At 52.3% G+C, this 23,436-nt stretch overlaps 1 protein-coding gene across 1 annotated transcript in view; it reads left to right on the top strand.

Annotated features, from left to right (window-relative positions):
- Positions 1-1,329: 1,329 nt before the first annotated feature.
- The window catches only part of Cerk (ceramide kinase), a 59,370-nt gene continuing 37,263 nt past the window's right edge, over positions 1,330-23,436 (top strand). Inside the window, exon 1 of the mRNA XM_020179291.2 lies at positions 1,330-1,497. Coding sequence (XP_020034880.2) covers positions 1,356-1,497 — 142 coding nt within the window. The 5' untranslated portion in view covers positions 1,330-1,355. The remainder of the gene's footprint in view (positions 1,498-23,436) is intronic.

The raw sequence follows: 23,436 nt of genomic DNA, 5'->3' as shown, positions 1-23,436 counted from the left end.
AGGGAGCTGGCAAGATCAGACCTGTACATTAGCCATCCAGTGCCAGGCACAGCAGCAAGGCCACATGGACCTGACCAGTCCTATGTCAGTCTGCAGCAGTAGGGTTGGACAGGGAGAGCTTGGAGCGGGGCAGGTGGCTCTCCAGCCATTGTGAAGTCAAACCCTGTCATGAGTCTTGGCTGTTCATGTAGGAGCCTTGTGCTCTTATACAAGTTACTCAGTCTTTCTGAGTTGCAGACTCTGCACTCATAAGCTAGGGATAGAAGTGTCCAGTTAAGCAACATTTGAATGCTTACTATGTTCAAGGAATGTTTTAGACCCTGGGGAGCCAGTGATGAACAACCAAGTGCCATGGAATTTGTCTAGAGTGGGGTGGACATACTTTGAGGGTAGGGCTGAATCCTTGTGTCTAGTGTTGGGGAGTCCCTTTGGCTGGGAGGTCAGGGAGACCTCCCTGAGGAAGAGATGTTCAGCTGGAAGGTGTTCAGGAAGAAGAATCTGGGGCCTCTGCAAACGCACAGCAACTCATATTCCACGGAGGGAAGGGGTCTGGTGTCTGACACCCCTCCTCTGTCTCCCTGGTGGCTGCAGGCCCCTCAAGCCCTCCACAAACCCAGATACTCTGTCCTGAAGGACACCTCTTCCTTCAGCGACTCTCTCCTGCCTGCCCGGGCCAACCGGCAGGGTTCTCCCCAGCTACAGGAGAGGGATCCCAATAGGAGACCTACGCCCAAGGTCACGCCTCCCGTGGGCGCCCACCGCCAGGCCGCCTGCCTCCCGCGGCCTGCGCACAACCGCTGGGCCCAGCATTTCTGCGCCGCGGTGACCTGGCCTGTCACTGCGCCCCTCCCCTGCGGGCCGCGAGCGCTGGACCCGGGCACCCAGCTGGAGGGCACCCGCAGCCTCGGCGCGCGGCTCACTGGGCCGCTCTGGCCGGCCCAGGCCCCCTCCCCGGACCCCTCCTCTGACCCCCTCTTTCCGGCTCAGGCCCTTTCCTCTACTCCCCACCTCAGCCCTCCCTCGAGCCCTTTGCCCCTTCCTCTGTCCCCCCACCCCAAACACCCGGCCCTCTCCTTTGTCCCCCTTCTCAGTCCCCTCCTGCCTCTTCTTCGATCCTCCCGCCCACGCCCCCTCCCCGGCCCAGGCACTAGCCGCCCCCCGGCCTCGCAACCATCCCCCTCCTCGTTCCTCCCTCTCCGGCTCCCCCGGGTCCCTGCCGCCCTGCGTACGGGGTGACGCAGCGCCGCCTCCCGCTCCCGCCTCCCCGCGCCGCCGCCGACCGGGCCAGCTGCCGGGGCCGCTAACGGTCCCGCGTCCCCCGGCGTCCGCGCGCCCCCCGCCGGGCGGACGCGGCCATGGGGGCGATGGGGGCGGCGGAGCCGCTGCGCTCCGTGCTGTGGGTGAAGCAGCAGCGCTGCGCCGTGAGCCTGGAGCCCGCGCGGGCGCTGCTGCGCTGGTGGCGGAGCCCGGGGCCCGGGCCCGGCGCGCCCGGCGCGGGTGAGTGTCGCCGTCCGGGGCTGGCGGGGTCTGGTGCTGCGTCTGCCCGAGGGCTGCGCCGCCCGGATGCACCAGGCAGGCCGGGGAGGCCGAGATGGGAGGAGGGCGGGCGTGGGGGGGGACTGGAATGGGGAGACCCAAGGGGTCGGGGACCCGAGTCGCCAGGACCGGGTCGGCGGGGGGGGGGGGGAGGCGAGAGCGGTGGCGCGGAGCCAGCTGGACGGGAAAGGTCCCGGTGCTGAGAGCATAGGCACTCCAGGGACCGGGATGACAAAGAGCCTTGAGGAGGTGCTGGAGGGGGAGGGGAAGGGCAGGCGCCCACAGCCCTCAGTGGGCGGTTTGGACCCGGAGAGGAGGTGAGTGGCTGGGAGCTATCGCCTGGATGGCAGTACACATGAATGAGATCGATTATGGATGGATTTTTTTGGGGGGGGAATCAAGCACCTCCTCTCATCTCAGTTCAATCCAAGGACACATGCTTCTCTTTACAGGGTCCCTAAAAACAGAGGCGTCCTGCAGTGCTGGACTACCTCTGGCGATGAAGCTGAAGGGGACTCTGGACCCTCTGTGGGACCAAATCCCTGATTAGGGGTGCGGGCTGGTTTGGGGAGCAACAGATGATCACATGCCCTCCAGACGCCATCGGGATTTGGAGAAGAGCAATTTAGATAAACATGGGAAAGAGGAGCTCCACCCTGGAGGCCCTGGTGTGGTGACTGAGGTGGGACAAGGACACATAGACCAAGCTTTTTGAGGCTCTTTGGCAGAGATGTCTGGTGGCAGAGGGATTGGCAGCGGCTTGTAAAGGAGATGTCATTCGATCCTCATCTGATCCTCCAAAGGAAAGAAGGGGGAGGATTACAGAGGAAAGTGTTTGGACACAGAGGGAGGGGGGAGTGTTAAGGCAGAGGAACCCAGGGCTGGCAAGTGTAGGTGTGTACAATTTCATTCATGTTTTTGCTTTCTCTCTCTCTCTCTCTCTCTCTCTCTCTGTCTCCGCGCCCCCCCCCCCCATGGTCTCACTGTGTAGCTGAAGCTGGCTTTGAACTCACAATCTGGTCCGAGCTGCCTTAGTGCTAGGATTACCTGCATGCATGCACCACCACCACCACCACACCCCACTGTCTTTTCTGGTTTTTGGTGCCGGAACTTGAACCCACCACTGACCATGCCCCCAGTCTCTGCAGGTTCTTATGGAATGCCTGCTGGGGATGAGCCAGGCAGGGTCCTAGCCTAGTTCAGTGTATGTGACGAAGACCTGTTCTAATGGGCCATTTTCCATTAAAGAGGCACGGAGGAACACATTAGGACAAGACTGTCCAATGGACAAGGGCCTGAGAGGAAATGCCCCCCCAGGACTGTCACTGTCTGGTACAGGGTGGTCTGCGCAGTCCTCACACAGTAACATTTGACTAGAGAGATTGGGTGGTGTGCACGTCAGGGAGATCCATGCAAGCAGGAAGAACAGCAAGTACAAAGGCCCTGAGAGCCCATGGGGCCAGTGTGGCAGAAGTGCAGGTGATGGGGTTGGGTAGGAAAATGAGGCCTAGGTCCTCTGTAGCTTTGTAGGCCAGGTGGGGCTTGGCCTCTACTGTGAATGGGATGAATGCGCCTGGAAGGTTGTATCCAACTTAAATTTTTCAAAAGATCTCCGTGAGCTTTACAAGAAGGTCAGATGGAAAAGGAGCAAAACAGAGCAGCTGGGAGACCCTTGGCCCAGTCCAGGCAGGAATGATGGTGGTGGGTAAGGTTTGTGTAGAGGGGTTTGCTGCCTGTGGGAGGAGCAGGGATTTTTTTTTTTTTTTTAAATGGGGTGGGAGTGTTGGAAGTCAGGACTCTGGTGGATGACGTGCTGAGTTTGGGGTGCCTTGCATTTATTTGTTTTTATTCTTATTTTTGTGGTGGAACCCCAGGCCTCACCTATGTTAGGCAAGCACTCCGCTAGGCATTCCACCAGCCAGGTTGCCTTTTAAACACCCTGTGGGCAGTCGGAGCCTGTGGGTGCTCTCTGAGGACTGAGCTGAACATGGTGGGGAGGTCAAGGGGTGGCCTCAGATGCATGACCAGCAATTGGTTTCTGGCTGTGGAGCCACCAGCAGTGTTGTCTTTAGAGAGCTGTCTTGGCTGAGTGGCTGGTGTCTCCTGTGGTATAATGTCCAGCCTCAAATGTCACCTTAAGGCCTCTAAGCACCCCAAGCACTCCACACATGTGTTTCACAGAGTGCCTCCATTCTGTGTCACACAGACCCAATGGACTCCTGGTGGCTGCTTCCTCAGTCTTAGAAAGAGACTGAACCTGGGGGTGTGAGGATCAGTGGGCCCAACTCCAGCTGCTGCATTTGTAACCCCTGGGCAGCATGGTTCCTTCAGGTCTGGGAGGCCGTGTGGATGTGGAGAGACCCCATCCAGAGGGGATGTGTGAGTGGGGCATCACTCATTGCCTGTTGTCAGTGTTGGCATGCTCAGCCAGCAACTATTATGGTTTCTGGTCCCCAAATTCTGGGTTTGGTGTAGTGGTAGCGTCTACTTTTAGTCTGCTTGTTTTTGTTGGCCAGTGCTTCCACAGCTGCCCTGCTCTTTCCGGGAGTGGTTATTGCTTCAGTCCTACTAAGCATGCAGGCGCCTCTGCGTAGGTTGGTGTGGAGCAATCCGACTGGCGTGCCAAGAGATCTGTCCTTCCCAGAGAAAGCTGGGCTGTCAGGCCCTGGTTGTGGGGCCCTGACTGCCTGATCTGGGCTGGTGGGCTGCCTCTGTAAGCAGCCTGCTCACTCCAACTCATGTAAAAACAAAACCAAGTTCAGAAAGAGTGGGTCCGGGCACAGTGCACCATCTGTTTTCTCTCCTGACTTTGCAGCCCCCAAAAGGCATCAGGTGCAAGTTAGGTCAGGGTGTGCTCCCTGTTGGTGGTGGGGTCAGTAGAATAGACTCTGATTGGTTCACTGGATATTTAATTCAGTTGGCCAGCTGCACTTCCAGGCCCTGCCGCTCCCCAGGTACTTGTGTATACCTGGATTGCCTGGGTGGGGAGCAATCAGAGGGTGAGAAGTGTGCAAAAACAGGTGTTAGGAGGAGGCGTGAGAGGAGGCAGAAGATAGTCCTGCAACTCCAGGGACAGGAGAGCCACTGTGCTCAGAGCTGTTGACAGGCCACTGGATTATTTCATCTGCTCCTTCATTTCCTCCTGCCTTCAGACATGAAAACTGGAAGCTGTGAATTGCTTGCTCTGGGGCACATGGTGCACAGCAGGGAGGCCTCTGAACCCAGGCACATAGTTTCCCTGTGGCGGGATCACCATGCTAGGAGAGTGGTCAAGTGCCCAGCAACAGAAGTTAGGACCAGATACTAGGGTGGGAGGGTGGAGTTTCTGGCCCTGGGGGTTCTGTGCCACAGGAAGCTGAGCCAGCAAGTACTCCTCTGAGCCACAGCCCGGTTGGTCGGAAGTAGGGCAGACTGAAAACAGGAAACCCAAGGGGAAAGGGGCAGCTTCTCAGTGTGGGTCACTAGTTGAACTTGAAGCTAACTGAAATGATGGCTGGGCTGCTCCCCCAGCTGCAGAAAACGACATTGAAATAGACTGCTTTTCTTTTAGAGTGGGGACTAGTAGGTTTGCACCTCAGTTTGTGTGTCGAGGGGTTCAAGGGAGGTGTGGGGGTCACTGTCCAGGCTCCACCTTTGTGGGAAGACCCTCCCCTGCCTTCTACCAGCCCCCATCTGGGAGCCTCAAAGCTGGCCTGGAGCTCCTGGGCAGGTCACTGCTGTCTTGTAGTGTGTCCCCAGCACACCACACCAGTGCCTGTGAAATACACTTAAGATACTTAAAAAAAAATTTGTTTTTCTGCTTACAAAAATCACGGGGCTGAAAATGGAATGGAGAACTCAGTGGTAGAGAGCTTGCCTGGCATGCAGCAGGCCCTGGGCTGGATCACCAGCACTAAAAAAAAAAAAAATAAAATGTGGAAAACAAAAAAAAAAAGCCACTCTTAGTCTTAACACTTACCAAATGATTAAATACTTGGTATTTCGCCATATGTAAATGTGCATGAAAGAAAAGCTGGGGAATATGCTGTAGAATAGTCTCCATGTTACAGAGTACTCTTGTAAAGCATGGTTTTTAAAGAGCAGCTTTATGAAGTCTAATTTTCCTGCAATAAGATCCCCGTATTTAAGAGCACAGTTCGATGAGTTTTGATAACTGTGCACCTGTGTAAGCATCGCCCAGCTCAAGATACGGAATAGAGCCACACCCCGGAACCTTCCCCATGCCCTGGGTAGGTCTGTCCAAGGGTGGTTTCACTCTGCAGCCATGTGGTGACACTCTCTGTGCCAGGATGCTGTATCTCTTAACGTTTTTGTTTATTTGTTTGTTGGTTGGTTGGGTGGTACTGGGGTTTGAACTTACAGCCGCTAAGCAGGCTCTCAACCACTTGAGCCACTCCACCAGCTCTCTTACTAACTTTAAGCGGTGTGTCAGTGGTTTGTTCTTTTTGGTTACACAGTGCTGCTGCATGTGTGATTGTACTAGTTTACCCTTTCACCTGTCCGTGGATTTTGGGCATTTGCAGTTTCCAGCTGTATGAATAAAGGCCCTGGGTTTTTGTTATATTACGTGAATGTTTTATTACATCAACTTTATGAAGACTTTTGTTTTGGAGTTTGAACTCAGGGCTTTGCCCTCGCAAAACAGGCACTCTGCTGCTTGAGCCACACCTGTAGTCCACTTTGCTCTGGTTTTTTTGGAGATGGGTTCTCATGAACTATTTGTCCAGGCTGGTCTTGAACCTCAGTCCTCCTGATCACAGCCTTCCAAGTAGCTGGGATTTACAGGCATGAACCACCAGCACCAGGTTCACTCTTTTGTTCTGTGGTGCTCATGGTGAACCTAGAGCCTTGCACAGGCCACCCACATGCTCTACCACTGAGCTTCACCTTCAGCCCCTTAAACCCCATTCTGTTTCAGGAGAAAGCAAAGATTTATCAGGACACCATGAAGAGAAGAGACAAAGTGGTGATGCAAAGCAGTGTGGTGCCCTTAAATCCTTTTTTTGTCATCTGTTCTAAGGAAATTCAAACATTAGTGTTTAAGGACTATTCATAGTTTTGTGTGTGGGGTACTGGGGTTTGAGCTCAGGGCCTTACTACACTTGATAGGCGGGTGCTCTACTACGTGAGCCACAACCCTAGCTCTTTTTGCTTTAGGGTTTTTTTTGTACTGGGATTTGAATTTAGGGCCTCCACCTTGAGCCACTCCACCAGCCCTCTTTATGAAGGGTTTTTCAAGATAGGGTCTCACAAACTATTTGCCCGGGCTGGCTTGGAACCATGATCCTCCTGATCTCTGCCTCCTGAGTAGCTGGGATTACAGGCGTGAGCCACTGGTGCCTGGCACGTTATTTATTTATTTTCACTTTAGTTATTTTTTGAATAGGGTCTGGTGGTTTTTGTCCAGGCCAGCCTGGACATGATTCTTCTATTTATACTTCCCTCATAGCTCAGGTGACAGCTATACACCACCATGCCTGGCTTATTGGTTGACATGATTCTTAATATCGTTTTGTTTGGGCCATCCTCAAACCACAGTCCTCCTGATCTCTGCCCCAAGTAGCTGGGATTGCAGGTGTGAGCCACCTTGCCCCGTCCTCATACTTTTGAAGATATATTTTCTTTTAAGTTTATTAGAATAGAAAGACACTTTCAGAGGTGAAAGTGTCATCTCCAAGAGGTTGAGAATGACCTCGAAGAGGCATTTTCTGTGTTTATCAAGATGCTATTAATATTTTTTTACTTTGCACTCTCTCATCTAATTTATTTTTTTCCTCTAACAATCTAGACTTTTGCATAGGAAAGTGTTCTAGAAAATAGAGTTGGTTTCTGCCTTTTGAGCATTATTTCATGAGTTGTTCTTGGATAAAGTGTTGCCATGCCAGGCTGTTTTGCCCACCACACGGTATGTCAATCACTGAAATGATGAGTTGTACAAAAGAGATAATTTATTCAGAAGTGGCCGCACATGAAGACAGGAGGGTGCTTCTCAAACCAGCCTCTCCAAGGATAGGATTTAGGTGCCTGTGGGTTGTGGTGTGGGCAAAGGGAAAGAGGAGGTTGAGAGGTAATCAGTGCTCTCTAAGTGCGCAGTCAAGCTTCATCAACTGCAACTGCCACACTTCGAGTTGTTACCTTACTCTAAAATTGATGATTTTTAAAGTGAACTAAAAGCAAGTAATCAAGAGCAGGAGGAAGGGCTGGAGATGTAACTCAGTGTGGGTGCTTGCTTAGCACCCCCCCCAAAAAGGTAGCACAAGTTTGTTTAGTTTTCACTGGGTTCCAGAAGGAGGCTCAGCCTGTGCAGTCTTGTCCCTACTTTGTGATGTCAGTGACTGGCACCATGCACACGTCTCGTCCTCTTTATCATCTGTCCTGGTTTCTAGTGAGCATTGGTTCTAAACCAGCATCTCACATCCGACTCAGCTGGCCTGAGCTGGCTTCTCTTGGAGGGCGCGGGGCGGGGGACTCTCCATTCTCCAGCTCTCTCTTACCTCCTACCTCCTCTCCGTTGGAACTGAACCCGGTTCTGCTCTGTGTGCCACAGACAGTTCAAATGACCCCTGCCTTGAGGCGGGAGTTTGCTGCTCTTCGCTGTGGACCCGACTCACTGTTTCATTCCCACAGAGTGCAGTTCTGGTGGTTGGACCCTAGGTTATCAGGACTGGAAGTCTGGAAAGCTCCCAAAGCTTGCCCTGTTCAGTCCACGTGCTCCTGTTGATGTCTGACGCTCCCTCCTGGTGGTGGCACGGCTCCCACTTCCCTGGGGTATGTGTCCTGCACCCTGCCTTCTGGCTGAATGGCTTTCTTGTCCCAAGGCCTGGCCTGCCTGCTCCCTCCTTCACTGCACTTGATCCCCATTCATTTGAGCCCTGGGGGATGCCCTTGATCCCGGCCTTCCCAGCAGCTCACGCTGGCTCTCTGCCTGAGATGGGAGATGGTTTCCTCCCATTTCCCCGTGCTCTGCCTCAGCCTCCTTCAAGCCCAGTGTCCTTCACCAGGGCTCACCATGTACCTTCCCCTCCACTGGTCTTCTTTTAATCTTCTGAGATAACTCTGTTTAAAACTCCCTGCTTGGCATTTCTTTCTACTGTGTCTCACATTTTGTTTGTTTTTGTTTTTAATGTTTGTCTTGTTCCCGCTGCAGTCTCTCTGGGGCAGACTCCTAATCAGTCTCCTGTTCCCTTTCGTCCCCATTCTGCAGAGCCTCCCCCTGCCCACTGAATGGACGTTTCGATTCCAGTGGGTGAAGGAAGCTCGCCGCTCCTTGCTGGGCAGTGGGGTCAGACAGTGTCCTTGTATTAGGAGGGCCAGGCACTTGGCTCCAGACTCATGATCCCTCTAATTGGGACAGGAAGATGGCAGCATTGCAGTGGTGGGGTTTCGGGGGCATCACTGCGTGAGAAGACGGAGAGGGTGGAGGGGCTGCCAGCGATAGATTCTGAGAGCTGCCTAAAGCGCCTTTCCTTTTCCCTGCAGGAATGTAGGTTTGAAACCATGGGGTTCAAGGAAGCTGTAGACAACCTACTTACCCTACACAATCCCAGTGTGAAAGCCACCCCTCTGTCAAATATCCCGCTAATGGGTGCTGTCAGGGTTTCATTCATGCCCCTTTAGCATGGCAAAGGCACATAAACAGTGAGACTCCATAAAGCTAACGGCTTGCAGGTTTTTGTGTGGAGGAATCTCAATGTGTCTGCATAGGAAACAAATGACAATCCTGTCACCCAGTTCAGAAACAGCCACTTCTGATCTGCAGAGGAGTGTCAGAGCCTTGGCCTGCAGGCTTCTCGGCTTCCCAGTCAGAGATGAGGAGCTGGCAAGGATCTTGCAGAGGCTCTGTGACTTTTTCCTTTGCTGTTGTCAGATTGCACAATTTAGCTGTAGTCATAAAACTTGTAACCATTCTGACCTGATTTCAAGTAATTTTTGTTACTCTAACAACGTTACTTTACTCCCAGCAAGCTGAAAGTCTCTATCCCAACACTCTGGAGGCCAAGGCCAGAAGACTGACTGTTCCATAAGGAGACCCTGTCTCAAGAAAGAAAAAATACCCGCAAGGGCCCAGGAGACATTGTAGGCTACGTGGGCCATCCAGTTTGGCCCCAGTTGCTTGAGCGAGCTCACAAGCAGCCGCAGACGGTGTGTCAACAAATGGCCGTGGCTGTGGGCCAGGAAAGCTTTATTTACAAAAGCAGGCAGCTGCCTGGATTGGGGCTGTGGCTTGTAGTTTGGCAAATCCCTATTCTTTTTTTTTTTTGTGGTACTGGGGTTTGAGCTCAGGGCCTTTACTTTGAGCCACTCGGCCAGCCCTTTCTTGTGATGGGTTTTTTCAAGATAAGGTCTTGAGAACTATTTGCCTGACCACAATCCTCCTGACCTCTGCCTCCTGAGTAGCTGGGATTACAGGGGTGAGCCACTGGTGCCAATTCCTGTTCTAAATCATTGCTACTGAAGAAAAAAAATAACTGGATATATTATAAAAGCAGCTAATTCAGATGCCTAAAAATATTTTTGACTTTCCAAAAAAGGAAAAAAAAAAAATCTGGTCATCTGCAAAAATTGCTCCTGCTATTTGGGGAACCTGCTCATTTGGGATTCCTACCCCCGTGGCCCATGTCTACAGCAGAACCCCATCAGGTCAGGGCAAATTTAGAACCCCCGCTGGGCAACAGCATACACATCTGCAGGCTGAGCTTAGTTTCATATGGCCAGAGCAACATCAAGCAAAGTGTGACGTTAAGAGCAAGAGGAGCAGCTGGGGCAGGTAGTCTGTCTTGGTATTGTTTCATGGACTGGCAGGGAAGACGTCCTGTTGTCGGTGGTGGTGTGTTCTATTCGTGCTGGCTGGACCCTGCTGCTCGATGGTGGCACTGAATTCCACACCCCGTCTGATTTGGGGCCCAAACATAATTGGAGATTCATTTACTTCTCCTTTTAGTTCTAGGAGGTTTTGCCTCGCATGTTTTATGGCTGTCTCTCTGCTGCTTGTACACTGAGGATTGCTCTGTCATGGTGGACTGGCTCTTTGTCACACACAGCGTCCCTTTCCATCTCTGGCAGTTTTCTTTGGTTTGAAGTTACTTTGTCTGATACTAAAGTGGCCACTTCTGTCTTCTGATTACCATTTATGTGATCTACCTTTTTGTATTCCTTTACCTTCTACGTGCCTACATCAGTGAGTTCCTTGTAATGGTTGGCTTGGTGGGAGGTGGTGGACTGACTTTTATTTTTTTATTTATTTACTTATTTATTTTTTGGCAGTATTTACTTATTTACTTTTGAACTCAGGGTTTTGTGTTTGCTAGGCAGGTGCTCAACCACTTGAGCCACACCTCCAGCCCTTTTCGCTTCAGTTATTTTTCAGGCAGGGTTTTCCACTTTTGCCTGGCCACAATCCTCCTACCTACTGCCTCCCTGGTAGCTGGGATCAGAGGTGGATGCCACCACTCCTGGCTTGTTGGTTGAGATGGGATCTCGCTAACCTTTTTTCCAGGTTGTCCTCGAACTGTGATCATGCTGATCTTCACTTCCCAAGTAGCTGGGATTATAGCTGTGCACTACCACACTGGGCTTTGGAGCCCTTGGTTTGGCTGCTAGAGGGTGGTTCTTCTCTAAAAGCTTCCATCTTGCAAGGGCATCCCTTCCCTGGTCCTTTGGCTGGAGAGAGCAGGCTTTAGTTGGCATTCTTGTTTGCACTCATGAGCACCTTCAGGCCGGAGCTTCTTCAGTTCCAGGTCTGAGGTTTGAGATGCAAAAGGGAGCCCAGGGCACCCTCCACTGAACCCCCTCTCCAGCCCTCAGCCCCGACTCAGCTGCCCTCTTCCCTCAACCTTTCTAAGTCTTTATGTTGGTTTTATACTGACTTTTAGGCAGGAGCAGGGACGAGTACATCAAGTCCACCTTCTCAGGAATGACGGTCCTTGTGCAGTAGGAACAGCTTTCTCTGTTCTTCGGAAGATCATTCCGACCTATCTCTACCCCTGTTGTATCATTCTGCTCTGAGTCCCTCTAGTAACCTTAAACTTCAGATGTGGCACTCTTCAGCTCTGAATTGCACTGGGACTCTTCCATCTCCCTCCTGAGGTGTCTTTCAACTCGCTTCTAAGGATGTTCATGTGTGCCTTACTGAGTGTGGTGCACACAGCTACTTCAGAGGTCTCATTTGGTAACTCCAAGGTCTAGGTCATGTCAAGGTTGCCATCCGTTGGCTCTCTACTTCTTTGACAATGTCAGCACTTCCTGGCTCGCTCACACTCACTTTCTCTCTCTCGCTCTTTTTTTTTTTCTTTTTGGTACTGAGGTTTGAACTTGGCCTCATGCTTCCTAGGTGGCACTTTACCATTTGAGCCATGCCTTCTGACTCTTAGTTGGATCCTGGACATCTGGACTATGTGGTGTGATTCAGTCCCGCTCACATTCTTTGGAGAAGCCAGATGTAGTGGTGCACAGTTGTAATCCCAGCACTTGGGAGGCAGAGGCAGGAGGATCTCAAGTTCAAAGCCAGCTTGAACAGATCCTGTCTCAAAAACAAAAACAAAAACCCTTTGGAGGACATTCCTTTTTTCAAAGCAGGTGTCCACATGGTTGGGCACAGACAGCAAGATCTTACAGGATGAGACAGACCCAGCTTTCCAAGCCTTTGCCCCGGTATCCATCACCTGCTAAGGCTGGACGTGGGTGGTAGGACAGATGGCTGGTGTGCTTCTCTGGGACTGTGTCCACTCAAGAGCCTGGTCACCCTTGCCTAGTCCTGTCCTTGCTGAGGTCTCCACCCCGCCGTGCTCTAGCTCCTCTGGCCAGGGGTAGGTTCTCTTTTTTTTCACCGCCGGCACACACCTGTTCTCCCATAGCTCAGGCTGCCCTAGGGTCAGAGCTGAAGATGGAGGATAAAAGGAAAAATCTCGAGATTCCAACCAAACTGTTCACTCTCCACAGGGTTGACAGCTCCAGCCCCTGCCTGCTGGATGGCAGCTCCAGCCCCTGCCTGTTGGACATCCACTCTTACTTAATTGCCGTTTTTCCATCTTGTCCAGAGTTTTTGGTCATAATCAGCGGGGGAGGAAGGAGTCCTGGGCTTACTTCATCCTGGCCAGAACCAGAAGTCCTGGTCCCTTTTTCTGATCAGGTTGATATTTTTTGTGCCTTGGGGAATCTTTACAGCAACCCTCAGGGTGACTCCATCATCACCTCGCTTGGAGATGGAACCCAGGACTTGGGTCTCCACTGGCAGGCTGGGAGGCGCTCAGCAAAGCTGCCCTGGACCTCGGACACCCAAATCCTGACTGTGCTCCCACTTTAAGGAGAGGATTCTGGGGCCCACTTAGGTTGCCCCAAATGGCCTGTGGTCATTGGTGCAGTGGAGTGTGCGGGGTTCCAACAGCTCGTTCCCAGCACGGGCTCTGGAGCCTGACACATCAGGTCTTCAGGATGTGACTATCCTCGCAGGCGGCCTGACAGGGTGGGGACAGGCGGGTTTTCCGTGTGTAGAAATGCCAGCTGGTGTGGACTTGGCTCTGCTGCTGGCCTAGAAACAGGTCTAGGATTAGCCACCTGGTTTCTGGGACTCCAGACTAGGGTGCGTATGTGGTTAAGTTCTGCCCTCCTCCCCAGACCTTCCCTCACAGGGGAAAAACCATCCTGTGGCCTGGCTAGGCCTGCATTCGAGGGAGGAGGGCATTTGCCTGCTCAGTCCTGCTTGAAAAGCCCTGCCTGCCTCCCAGGCCCAGCCCCTCCCAGGCGCTGATGGCACAGTACGGGTGAGGACAGGGCTGGCAGGCCTTCGGCTGACGGAAGCCCCATGAGCTGGTACACGGCTGGTGTAGAGGGAAAGTGCTCTGTGAGTTAATTCTGAGTCCCATGGAATCGGGCTTATGGTTAGGATGTGAAGAAGGTATGTGGTTCAGAAAGACATAGGATCTTTCCACAACAGGTCATCTGAACAACTTTTTTCTTTTCTTTTTTACTGGGGTTTGAACTCAGGGCCTTGTGCTTGCGAGGCAGGTGCTCAAGTGATAGTCACTTGAGCCATGCACCCAGCCATTTTTGCTTTAGGTATTTTTGAGATTGAATCTCAAGCTTGTGTCTAGGTTGACCTTGGACTTTAATCCTCCTACCTCTACCTCCTGAGCAGCTGGGATTACAAGGACATTTTACTATGCCTGGCTTGAATGACTTTTCTTTTTTGTCTTTTTGCAAAGTGGGGTTTGAACTCAGGGCCTACACCTTGAGCCACTAGCCCTTTTCTATGATGGGCTTTTTCGAGATAGGGTCTTGCTGGACTCAAACCATGATCCTCCTGATCTCTGCCTCCTGAGTAGCTAGGATTATAGGTGTAAGCCACCAGTGCCTGGCAACTTCTGTTTTTTTAAAAGCGTTTTTCTTTTTCTTCTTCTCTCCCTCCCTCTTTCCTACTTCCAGTAAGTTTACATAAGTTATGATCTGGAAATCTTTTTTTTCTCTTTTCATATTTTGGAATACCTATAAAAAAACCTTGCTGTTTTGTGATGAAATCTGGGGGTTCTTAGTATAGTGGCCAAGAAATTTAAAAGGAGGAAAAAGACTATTCTGACATGTACTTATGTCAGCACACAAGTATCACAACGTGTAACACTGCGTTTGTGCTAGGGAATGACTCTCATCACATCGTGCCTTACAGTGGGTTTCTTCTTTGGGGCTGGAACTCGATCTTATTCCTCCAGTTTCCTTCCCAAGAGCACCTTATACAGACCAGAGCATTAGTACATTATTTAAGAGCTGTGTTTCACAGTTAAAGAGCTGTGGGTTAAAAACAATATAGCCAGTAGTAGGCTGGCCTTAGGAAAAAGGAGAGGGGCTGTTGATGGGAGGAGCCCTGGTAGAGAAGAGAAGCTTGGTGGATGGAAGGAAATAAGATCTTTGCACGGAGGATGAACTGAAAGACCGCGGGTATGAGCTCAGCTGGATGGTTGTTAGAAACAAGCTTCAGTGAGGTTTAGGGCCATTGTTGTGGTAACAGGATCCCAGAACACTGGCTTCTTCTCTAATGAGGTGGTCAGCGGTTGACCTCTCACTCCTTCCCTTCTCTTTGGGGTCTTGAGTGACTTTCTGTCTGTGGACTTGACAGTGAAGTGTGGCCTGCTGTCCTGTTCAGAGGGTCAAGCGTGCGTGTGCGTGCAAGTATATGTGGAGAGGTTTCTGGCTTGAAGGGTGCTGGCTCCCTGGCCTTCCCACTTCAACTGCCCACTCACCTTCCCAGCAGCTCTGCCTGTCTCTGCTTCTGCAGGGGCACCTCAGCCCAGCCTGGGTCTCGGGAGGCAGGTGGAGCACCAGGGTGCACCGCTCTGTGTATGGGCAGTGTGCCGCAGCCCCTTGCCCAGCCCCTCCTGGTGAGAACAGCTCCTGAGGCCCCGGACAAGGAGTTCCTGGTGAGGACACACAGCCACTCACGGATGCCCTGTGGCATCCGTGGGCCACCAGAAAAGCTCCTGTGAAAGAAGACCAAGGCTCGCGGCTTGTCAACCAGAGCTGCGCTGCATTAGGTTTTCTAATGCATGGCTGTCCCTCCCCTGATAGGTCAGCACGACCTCAGATGGAGTGCGCTCTGAGCTGCTCCTTGTCCGGGGCAGGCCACCTGATACTCATCTCACCACCCATACTGCTAGCCCCAGTCAAGTCACCCCGTCAAGTCTGCCCAGATTTCGCTTCTTCAGTGGGGTCTTCCCAGCCCTCCATACCTCTTGCCCTGCTCCTCTGGCATTTGGATACTCTGGATAAGTTGTTGAATTGGCTAAACGGTTTACATTGGTTGGATTTGTTACTGGATGTCCCCTGATGACTGTGTCCTGGAGGACACACTCCTCTGTCCCTGCTCTCACTCCTCTCTAGACCCACGTCGGCCACAGAGTAGAGGCGCAGGAAGTCCGAGCAGTGAGTGGGCCCGTCACACCACTGTGGCAAGCATTTGGACTTTTCTGTGTCACTCTTCAATCTGTGTGACCCACTGATTTTAAAGTTTGCCAGGCATCCGTGCTCTGTCCTCTAAGGGCAGTAAGCTTGAGATACTTTAGCGCTTAAGAGTCTTAAGATTTGTACCTCAGATGGTCTAGAAAGGTTGGAGTAAAACCAAGCTGCTGGGCTGGGCGTTAACTCCTTTCCCAGAGAGTCAGGCATCTTGAGGCCAGGGGACCAGCCTCCCAGCTGACCTTCCTACCCTTCCCAGCCTTTTCTAGAATCAGGGAACATTTAGGACTCCCAAAGGTGTTCTGAGCCCTGCTGTGTTTGTAACCTAAGTTTGGTTCAAGTGTTTCTTGGGACCGGGGGTCTCTGCAGGACACTTCACGAATGCTAGTCTGGTCACAGTGGATGGTGTCACTTGCTGAATGACAGGTAGGCAGTACTGACAGCTGACACTTAGTAACATCTTACTGCGCCAGGCCCTTCTCAGCATTTTATATAGGTGACAGTCTCCTTCATTCTCACGCATCCCCATTTTTTAAGTGAAGTAACTGAGGCACAGAGAAGTAATTGCCCAAGATCACACAGTGCCAGAACCTGGTGTCAGATCCAGCACTTTGCTCCCAACTTCACTCCTTTTCTTTCTTTCTTTCTTTTTTTGCAGTACTGGGGTTTGAACTCAGGTCCTCATGCTTGTTAGGCAGGCACTCTACCACTTGAGCCACTCTGCCAGAACCCTTTTTTGTGTGTGGGGGGTGTATCTGGAGATAGGGTCTCACTTTAAGCCTGGGCAGCCCTGGACTTCAGTTCTCCTATTTGTGCCTGAGTAGCTGGGATGACAGGCATGCACCACCTTGCCCAACTTTTATTGGTTGAGATGGGGCCTTGAGAACCTTTTGCCCAGGCTGGCCTTGAACCCAGATTCTCCCAGTCTCTGCCTCCTGAATAGTTGGGATTACAGACTTGAGCTACCATGCCTGGCCCCAAATTCACTCTTAATCACTCTGTTAAACAAGTTTACCATTTTGATCAGAGTGAAGAAAGATGGACTGTGAACTTGGCTTGAATTTGGAGAAGCTGAGGAGGGTAGGTGGAAGTCAGAGGAAGCTGGAGCCCAGTCAGGAATCCTTAGATGAGAGTCCTAGATGACTGAGTGTCCCATCCGATGCCAGGTAGGGTGAGGATCCCATACCCACAGCCCTGGGCAGACAACAGACCTGCCCCGTGTGGGCTGGCAGACTTGGGACTACATTAGGGTAGGAGAGAGTCTCACCCTAATGGGGAGGGGGTTCCATGGGATGTCCACAGGGAACAGCCACTGTACTGAGACCAGGTCCTAATGTGAAGGAGTCACTGCGTGGCTCCTGACGTATGGACCAAGTCAAGATTGCACCGCAGTGTGTGAAATAGCACACACTGATCACAGGGCCCCTGTCAGAGCATCATGACTTACAGTTTTATTTGAAATTGTTTCACTGGTAAACTACCCCACTGAGAAGAAATGGTTCCAGATAGAAATGTCACAATTAAGACAGACCATTTTCTAATAGAAGTGGTGTCTGCGGTTGGCCACATTGGTGGGACTTGCCATTCTGCACCGTGACAAGTAGCCTTGGGGTCAGCAGCTCTGTAGCCTTAAGTGGCTCATGACAAAGTGATAGGCAGCTGCGTAAGTTCATTTCCTTTGATGGAACATTTTGAACTCTCCTCATCAGACTGGACTGGGGAGACCACTGTGGTTCAGGTGAAGAAGTTCCCGGCTCCTGTGTCAGAGTAGCCTCAAATCAGCCTCCTTAGCGGCTGCAGTCCAGCCCTTACTAAGATAAGGCTCAAGATATTTCTTTGTCTGACTTGCATGGCTTTTCTTTTCTTTTTTGTTTCCGGTACTGGGGATCAAACTGAGAGCCTTGTGCATGCTAGGCAAACACTCAACCACTGAGCTACAACCCCAGTCCCTTCTTTTCCTTTTTAAATTGTAGCGAGTATTTTAAAGTTTAATTTTACATAACTTGGGCATATCCTGGTGTGACTGTCCTGTTATAGCAAGTAGGACTGGTGGGTTCCTGGCCTCACCTGCTCACCTGGCTGCCACTTCATCCTGGGACTTTAACTCTAGGAGACTCCACACAGCAAATCCTGGGATTAGCTTCTCCTGGTGGGCGCTGAGAGGCCCAGCATGGGTAACTGCCGTGGAGTGAGAAGACAGAAATCCTCACTGAGAATCATGTTCCAGAGTAGCGAGCAGTACATGCGTGCTCAGTACTGCTCCTCCCATGATCCTCCAGGCCACGGGAGGAGATGAACGTGGGATTCCATGGACTCTGCAGGACGTGGTTGGTTCTTGTCAGCCAGGGTACATCTTTAGGAGCAGGGAATTACCTGAAATGGCACTTGTGCCACAGGAGAAAATGTGCTCAGAGAGATTGAAAACGGGTTGTTTTCAATCATCATTGAAAAGCTGATGTTTTGGTCTTCGTAACACCCTTTGTTCTCAAGGGAAATTCAAGTTCTTCCTTCTTTTGAGGCCACTTAAGTCTGCCCCTCCTGTGGCCCTTTTCCTGTTCTGAATTGATATTGCAGTTGTAAGTGACACAGCCTAGCCCAGTTCCTGAGACCTGGGACAGTCTGCAGTAGAAGGCCTGGCAGCTCTCTCATTAGCTGGGCCTCAGTGGTTACCCCACGTGCATGGAGACAGCGGAGCTGAGGAACGCTGGGAACAAACGCCCTCTCTGGGTCGCATGGGGGTTAGAAGCAGACCTTCAAGGTCACCAGAAATGCCAGGCTGTGGTGTTAGGAGGCCTTGCAGCCAGGCTTGTTGGCTTTGTCCTGGCTACACAGGCGACTACAGCTCACTTCCTAGTGGCTCTGTCTCCTTGTCCTGTAGGGATGTATTTGTGCGTGTCCAAAGGGCCGTGAGTTTCCTGGCTTGAAGGGCTCAGGTGGGCGTGTCACACGTGCTCTGAACAGATGAGCAGAGTGGGTGGGCCCCATGCTCTGCCAGCCAAAGGAGCCACACGAGTCACAGTCATCCTTCCTCCCGGATTACAGCCATAAACCGTCCTCTCTGGGGCTCAAGTTGGAGCATGCTGGATCCGTGAGACGTCCCCTGCAGCCAGGGGCCCATCTTGGACCCTGTTTTGTCTGTGCTGGAACCTCGTGGCCGCATGGTACTGCCAGTGTGAAGGAACCTTGAGACACTGGTGTGGGTGGAGGGGTCCCCTGGTTCCCCTCCAAGCAGGAATTGATGGACTTGACGAGGCCATTCCAGCACATGGGCATCTTGTAACCCTCAGGATGCACTCATCCAAGGCCACTCTTAGCACGAACGATGTACCATTTGTACTCCACCTGGCACAGGGCTGCAGCATCGAGGCTGGAGAAGCAGCAATGGCACTGGATCATTGCACAACATGGCTTTTGCTTTTCCCACCTGGTCTGTGCAACAGATGGAGAGCTGTGTCCGGGTGGCGAGTGCGGCAGGAAGTGTCCCCTGTCGAAGTGGACAGCTTGACTACTCTCAAGTGAATTGTTACCTGTGTGTCATCTCTAGATTGCCAGTGGCAGCTGTGGGCAGTGCTGTTTTTGCCTGACTTCTCACAGGCCAGTGCTTGTCTGTCATTTTCATGAAGGTCAGGTGTTCGTGCAGCAATAGCTGGGGAGAGGCTTGCCTGGCAAACGTTTGTGTGTTTAATTGCAGGGCAGTGCAACGCGCTCCCCACCCAGATCTCTTGGGAGTCCTTCTAGGCACCCTTGTGGCTCAGGCACCTGTGTGGGTTGGGCATGTGGAGGTCAAGGTGCTCGAGCCACTTCATCACCTATGTCCTGTGGGGATGTGTGCCTTGGCCTTCACAGGACACGCAGCCCTTGCTGGTAGGCACTCTAGGGCCAGGTCTCTTGCACCATCCCCTCTTCTCTCACATCTGAGCTTGCGTTTGTACACAGCCAGGGCAGCCTCTGTACTCAACTGTGAACTTGGTTTTGTTCTGGCGGCACATCCCTGAGAGGCATGAGGCCTCTTGGGCTGCCCAAGTGACTGTGAGAGCTTGGCTGAGCAGCATAGTCCCACCACCTTGACCCTGGCCCTGTTAGATGTGTGTTTATATGTGTGTGCACTTGGGTCACTGGCAGACTTCACTGCCCTCCAGGTACACAGGAAAGCCCAGGAACTTCTAACAGAGCTGACTGGCAGCGGGCATTGTTTTCCATCTGTCACGACAGTCACTGAAAACAGATAGGACAGAACTGGAAGAGCAGACACTGGCAGTCAGAGTCCTTGCACTGTGGTGAGCAAGCTCTGCAAAGAGGACCCAACAAGCTAGTGCTGACCAGGAACCAGTGGTCCCCTCACTTGACCACGGGGCATCTGATGTTTCTGGAGTCTGCTGTCAGCAAAAGTGTGGAGATTAGGTTACAAATTTTTAGTTCATTTTTGGGAAGGAGTATTGAATGAGAACATTTTTTAAAAATTTGTAGCAATTGTAGTATTTGAACCAGTACTAACACTAACTTTTAATCCTCCTACCTCAACCTCCCGAGTGCTGGGATTTACAGGTGTGCACCATGCCCTGCCAGATTGCTTCATTGTTAGAAGAAAACAAATGACAAACTAAAATATACAGAGGCAGGTTCAAGTTTAACTTTGCCGTCTGGAGGTGAAAATAAGGTCATAGTTGCTCTAGGGCAGCTCCTATGTGTGGCCCAGTGAGTACTCACGACACAGGTGTGGATGAGAAACATCACTGCTCTGCCTCAGTCTGTTGACAGCTTCTCCACAGCCTCAGAACTGAGCTCAGATCCTTCACCATGGCCCCTGCCTGTCCCCTCCCAGGCACCATGGTGCCTAGCCTGTGGCTCACTGTGAAGGTCACACACCCTGACCTAGGGACACAGAACACTGCTCCAGGTGGCCCTAAGCCCGGCCATCCTGGGAAGTAGCCAGCACACACGGTTGCAGCCCTGAGAACATGGGGCTGGTCCACAACCCCACACAGCTGCAGGATCATTTCTTTATGACCCCAGCGCCCACATACTACCTCGTAAGGCAAACACTCAGAGGCAGCCTTGCCTGCTCCGTTCAAAGCTGTGTGTCCCGAGCAGTCCCCTGGCACTGGGGCCTGGCCAACCTTGAGTCCAGCCCTGGCCTCCTCCCTACCTGCAGCAGTTTTCCCATCACTCTGCTGGCTTTGTAGAGGACGTGGTGATGATGCTGAGGGTCACCTGTGAGTGCCACCTCTGTGCTGGGTGCATGGATTCTAGAATCCTCACAGAACTCAAAGATAATTGCCATAATCCTCACCTTGCAGGCAAGAAAACTGATGCTCAGAGGTCAATTTGTCCACATCACAGCCAGGGGGGCGGAAGCACTCTGGTAAATACACCAAACCCTTGTCCTTAGCATCCAGGTTAGAGCCGCCCAGTTCCCAGCACCGCCCCTGCATCCTGCCCCATGGCACCTGGCCACAATGGCTTGGCCCCATCTCCCACAGCCCCCACCCTGCTCCAGGATTTCTCACTGACCCAGGACGGCAGCGAAACATGTGTCACATGGTTCTCACATTAACAGCCACAAAACATTTCAGAAGTTGGCAGAGGAAAAGACTTCTTTTTCCAAAAACAATAAGCAAGACTGCAGGGACTGCAGACTGTGTTTGAAGACCTCGAAGGACTTGGGCTTTCATTTATAAGTGTTCTTAAAGCTAACACATTATTTTACAAAAGCCATATTTTAAATAGTCTTCACTTCTTGGATTCTGGCTGCCATGTCACTCATCGCAGAAGTGCCTGGCGAGGTCTGAGTTAGGGCCAGGGAGGCGAATGTGTGCTGCAGACATGCATTGTGGGGTGCTGCTCCCGTAGGAAGGCCGCTGCAGACAGTGCAGGGCAGTGCCATGGCCTTGGACCAGATGAGCTGTGCTTCTGGCCCTGGCTTCCCTCCCTCCCACCACCCGCCTTCCCTGGCTTGCCCTCCCCACCTCTCTGCAGCTGCTGCTACAGAGTTCTGTGCGCCAGTTCGGGCTGATCTGGGAACTGTGCCTACTCCAGGTCGAATGTCCTCCATCCAGGTCGCCCTTCCTCTGGGATCTCTGGATGTCCATACACCCTCTGAACACAGAGAATACAAAGACTTCTGTGGGAAGTGAAGGTGCCCCGATTCCCACCTTCAACTCTGCAAACTCCTCCAACATGTGGGATCCATGTGTGGACTTGTTCCCATGCTCGCTGTCACTGCTGCTGCCGTGACACACATGCGTGTCTGCTCCATGGGCGTAGGTACATGGACGCCTCTCCACGAGTCCACATCAGAATCACCAGTGGCAGATCGTTTTGCCGCAGAGGCCCAGCCACTCTTTCCTGACCCAACCCCTCTGTGCCCTCCTCCACCTGGTGGTCCCTGTGCCTGACCTCAGGGGATGTGCCCTTCGGTTGACAGGTGCAGGTCGTTTGCTGCATTCCTCCAGTTTCTTAGCTTCTTGGTCTGGTCTTGGCCTCATAATTAGAGGACTGTCGTGCCACAGTGTGCATGGTGTGAACTGAAGAATGAATGAGACCTGCACTGAAGGGCACCCGGTGCCTGGTGCAGAGGTGGCCTTCATTTGACACAGGGATTTGGGCCTGCTGGAGGCAGAGCTCCCGTCTCTGCAGCTTTTTCACAGAGGAGAAATCTGCTGCTTCTTAAGTTTCTTTTTGTGCCCGGAGCTCACTCATGTCTTACCTGACTCAAGCTATGGAGAACCCCAGCGGGTTGATCCTGTCACCAAATGCAGGCTCAGCTCCTTGTCCATAGCAACCCCCCTCACCTCCGGGTAGATGAGGACAGCCCCTGTCCTGCACTGCCCTGGCATTCTTACTCTGGCCACTCCTCAGTGAAGTGTGGCCGGGGAAATTGACTTTCACTCCCCCACTGTTTCCTGTCACTTTTTAAGGGACAATTCCTGTCGGGAGCACGTGTGCTACCTGCAGAGTGATGCGTGTGTGAGCACATATGACCTGCTGGGTGCTTTTGTTTCCTTTTGCACCGAGGGACACACAAGGCTTTCTGCTGGCCAGGGTAGCAGAAGGTGCACAGCTTTACCTGGAATTCTTTTTCTGAGTTGTATCCTGTGCCCTATCCTGCACATTTTAATTTTTAGTTTTGGGGCTCAAACCCAGGGCCTTGTGCAATAAGCACATGTTCTACCACTGAGCAATACCCCCCAGGCCCCCATGTTTAGTTATTTGGTGTCAGACCTAGGTCAGGTCACATCTCTGCTCAGAACCCTCCTGGGCACCCATCTCACTCCAGGGGCAACTACTACCTGCTCCTCAGCCTCACAGGCCCTCCCCGACTCCTGCTTCTCCAACCTGCTCTCTTCCACCTGCTGGGTTCGCAGAGCCTCCTGAACCGCCTGCCTGACCCCAGGACGCCCCCAGCCCTGGGTCCCTCCTTCTGACACGTGACTTACTTCGATTCTTTACTTCCTCCCCCACCCCCAGCTGTCCCCGTGCCCGTGGGTGTCTGAGAAATGCTGTTTCCAGAGCTTTGATCCTTCTCAGCAGCTGTGCCAGGCAGGTGTGGTACGGAGGATGGCTCATGTGCTGAGGCAGCTGTGGCAGCTGGGGGACCCGTGGGGACTGCACGGTTTCAGGCTGCCCGGCCCTGGTTGCAGGGTGGCTCCTGGGGTTGGCGGCGTAACGTGTGGCTCACTTTGACATTTCTCGCCTCCTCCCTTGGTTCTTCCTGTAGACTTTTTTAGAAGGGTTGCCAGGTCATTCAGAAGTTTCAGATATATACTGGCATAATGCCTGACGCCTGTCTTCATCTCCTGCACCTCCCTCAACTCAGTCACGTGTTTGCTACTGAGAAGCTTACGTTTCTCCAGCTATTGTGCTGAGGTGTTTGTAACTTCTGTCACCCGTATCTTACCAACAATCGTAGTTGTGCTGATGATAAGGCGACACACCGATGGCTGGTTTCAGAGGTCCTAG

Source organism: Castor canadensis, chromosome 8, assembly GCF_047511655.1.
Source record: "Castor canadensis chromosome 8, mCasCan1.hap1v2, whole genome shotgun sequence".
Taxonomy (NCBI): domain Eukaryota; kingdom Metazoa; phylum Chordata; class Mammalia; order Rodentia; family Castoridae; genus Castor; species Castor canadensis.
The sequence above is the reverse complement of the archived record's forward strand: the minus strand, read 5'-3'. Positions and strand labels throughout refer to the sequence as shown.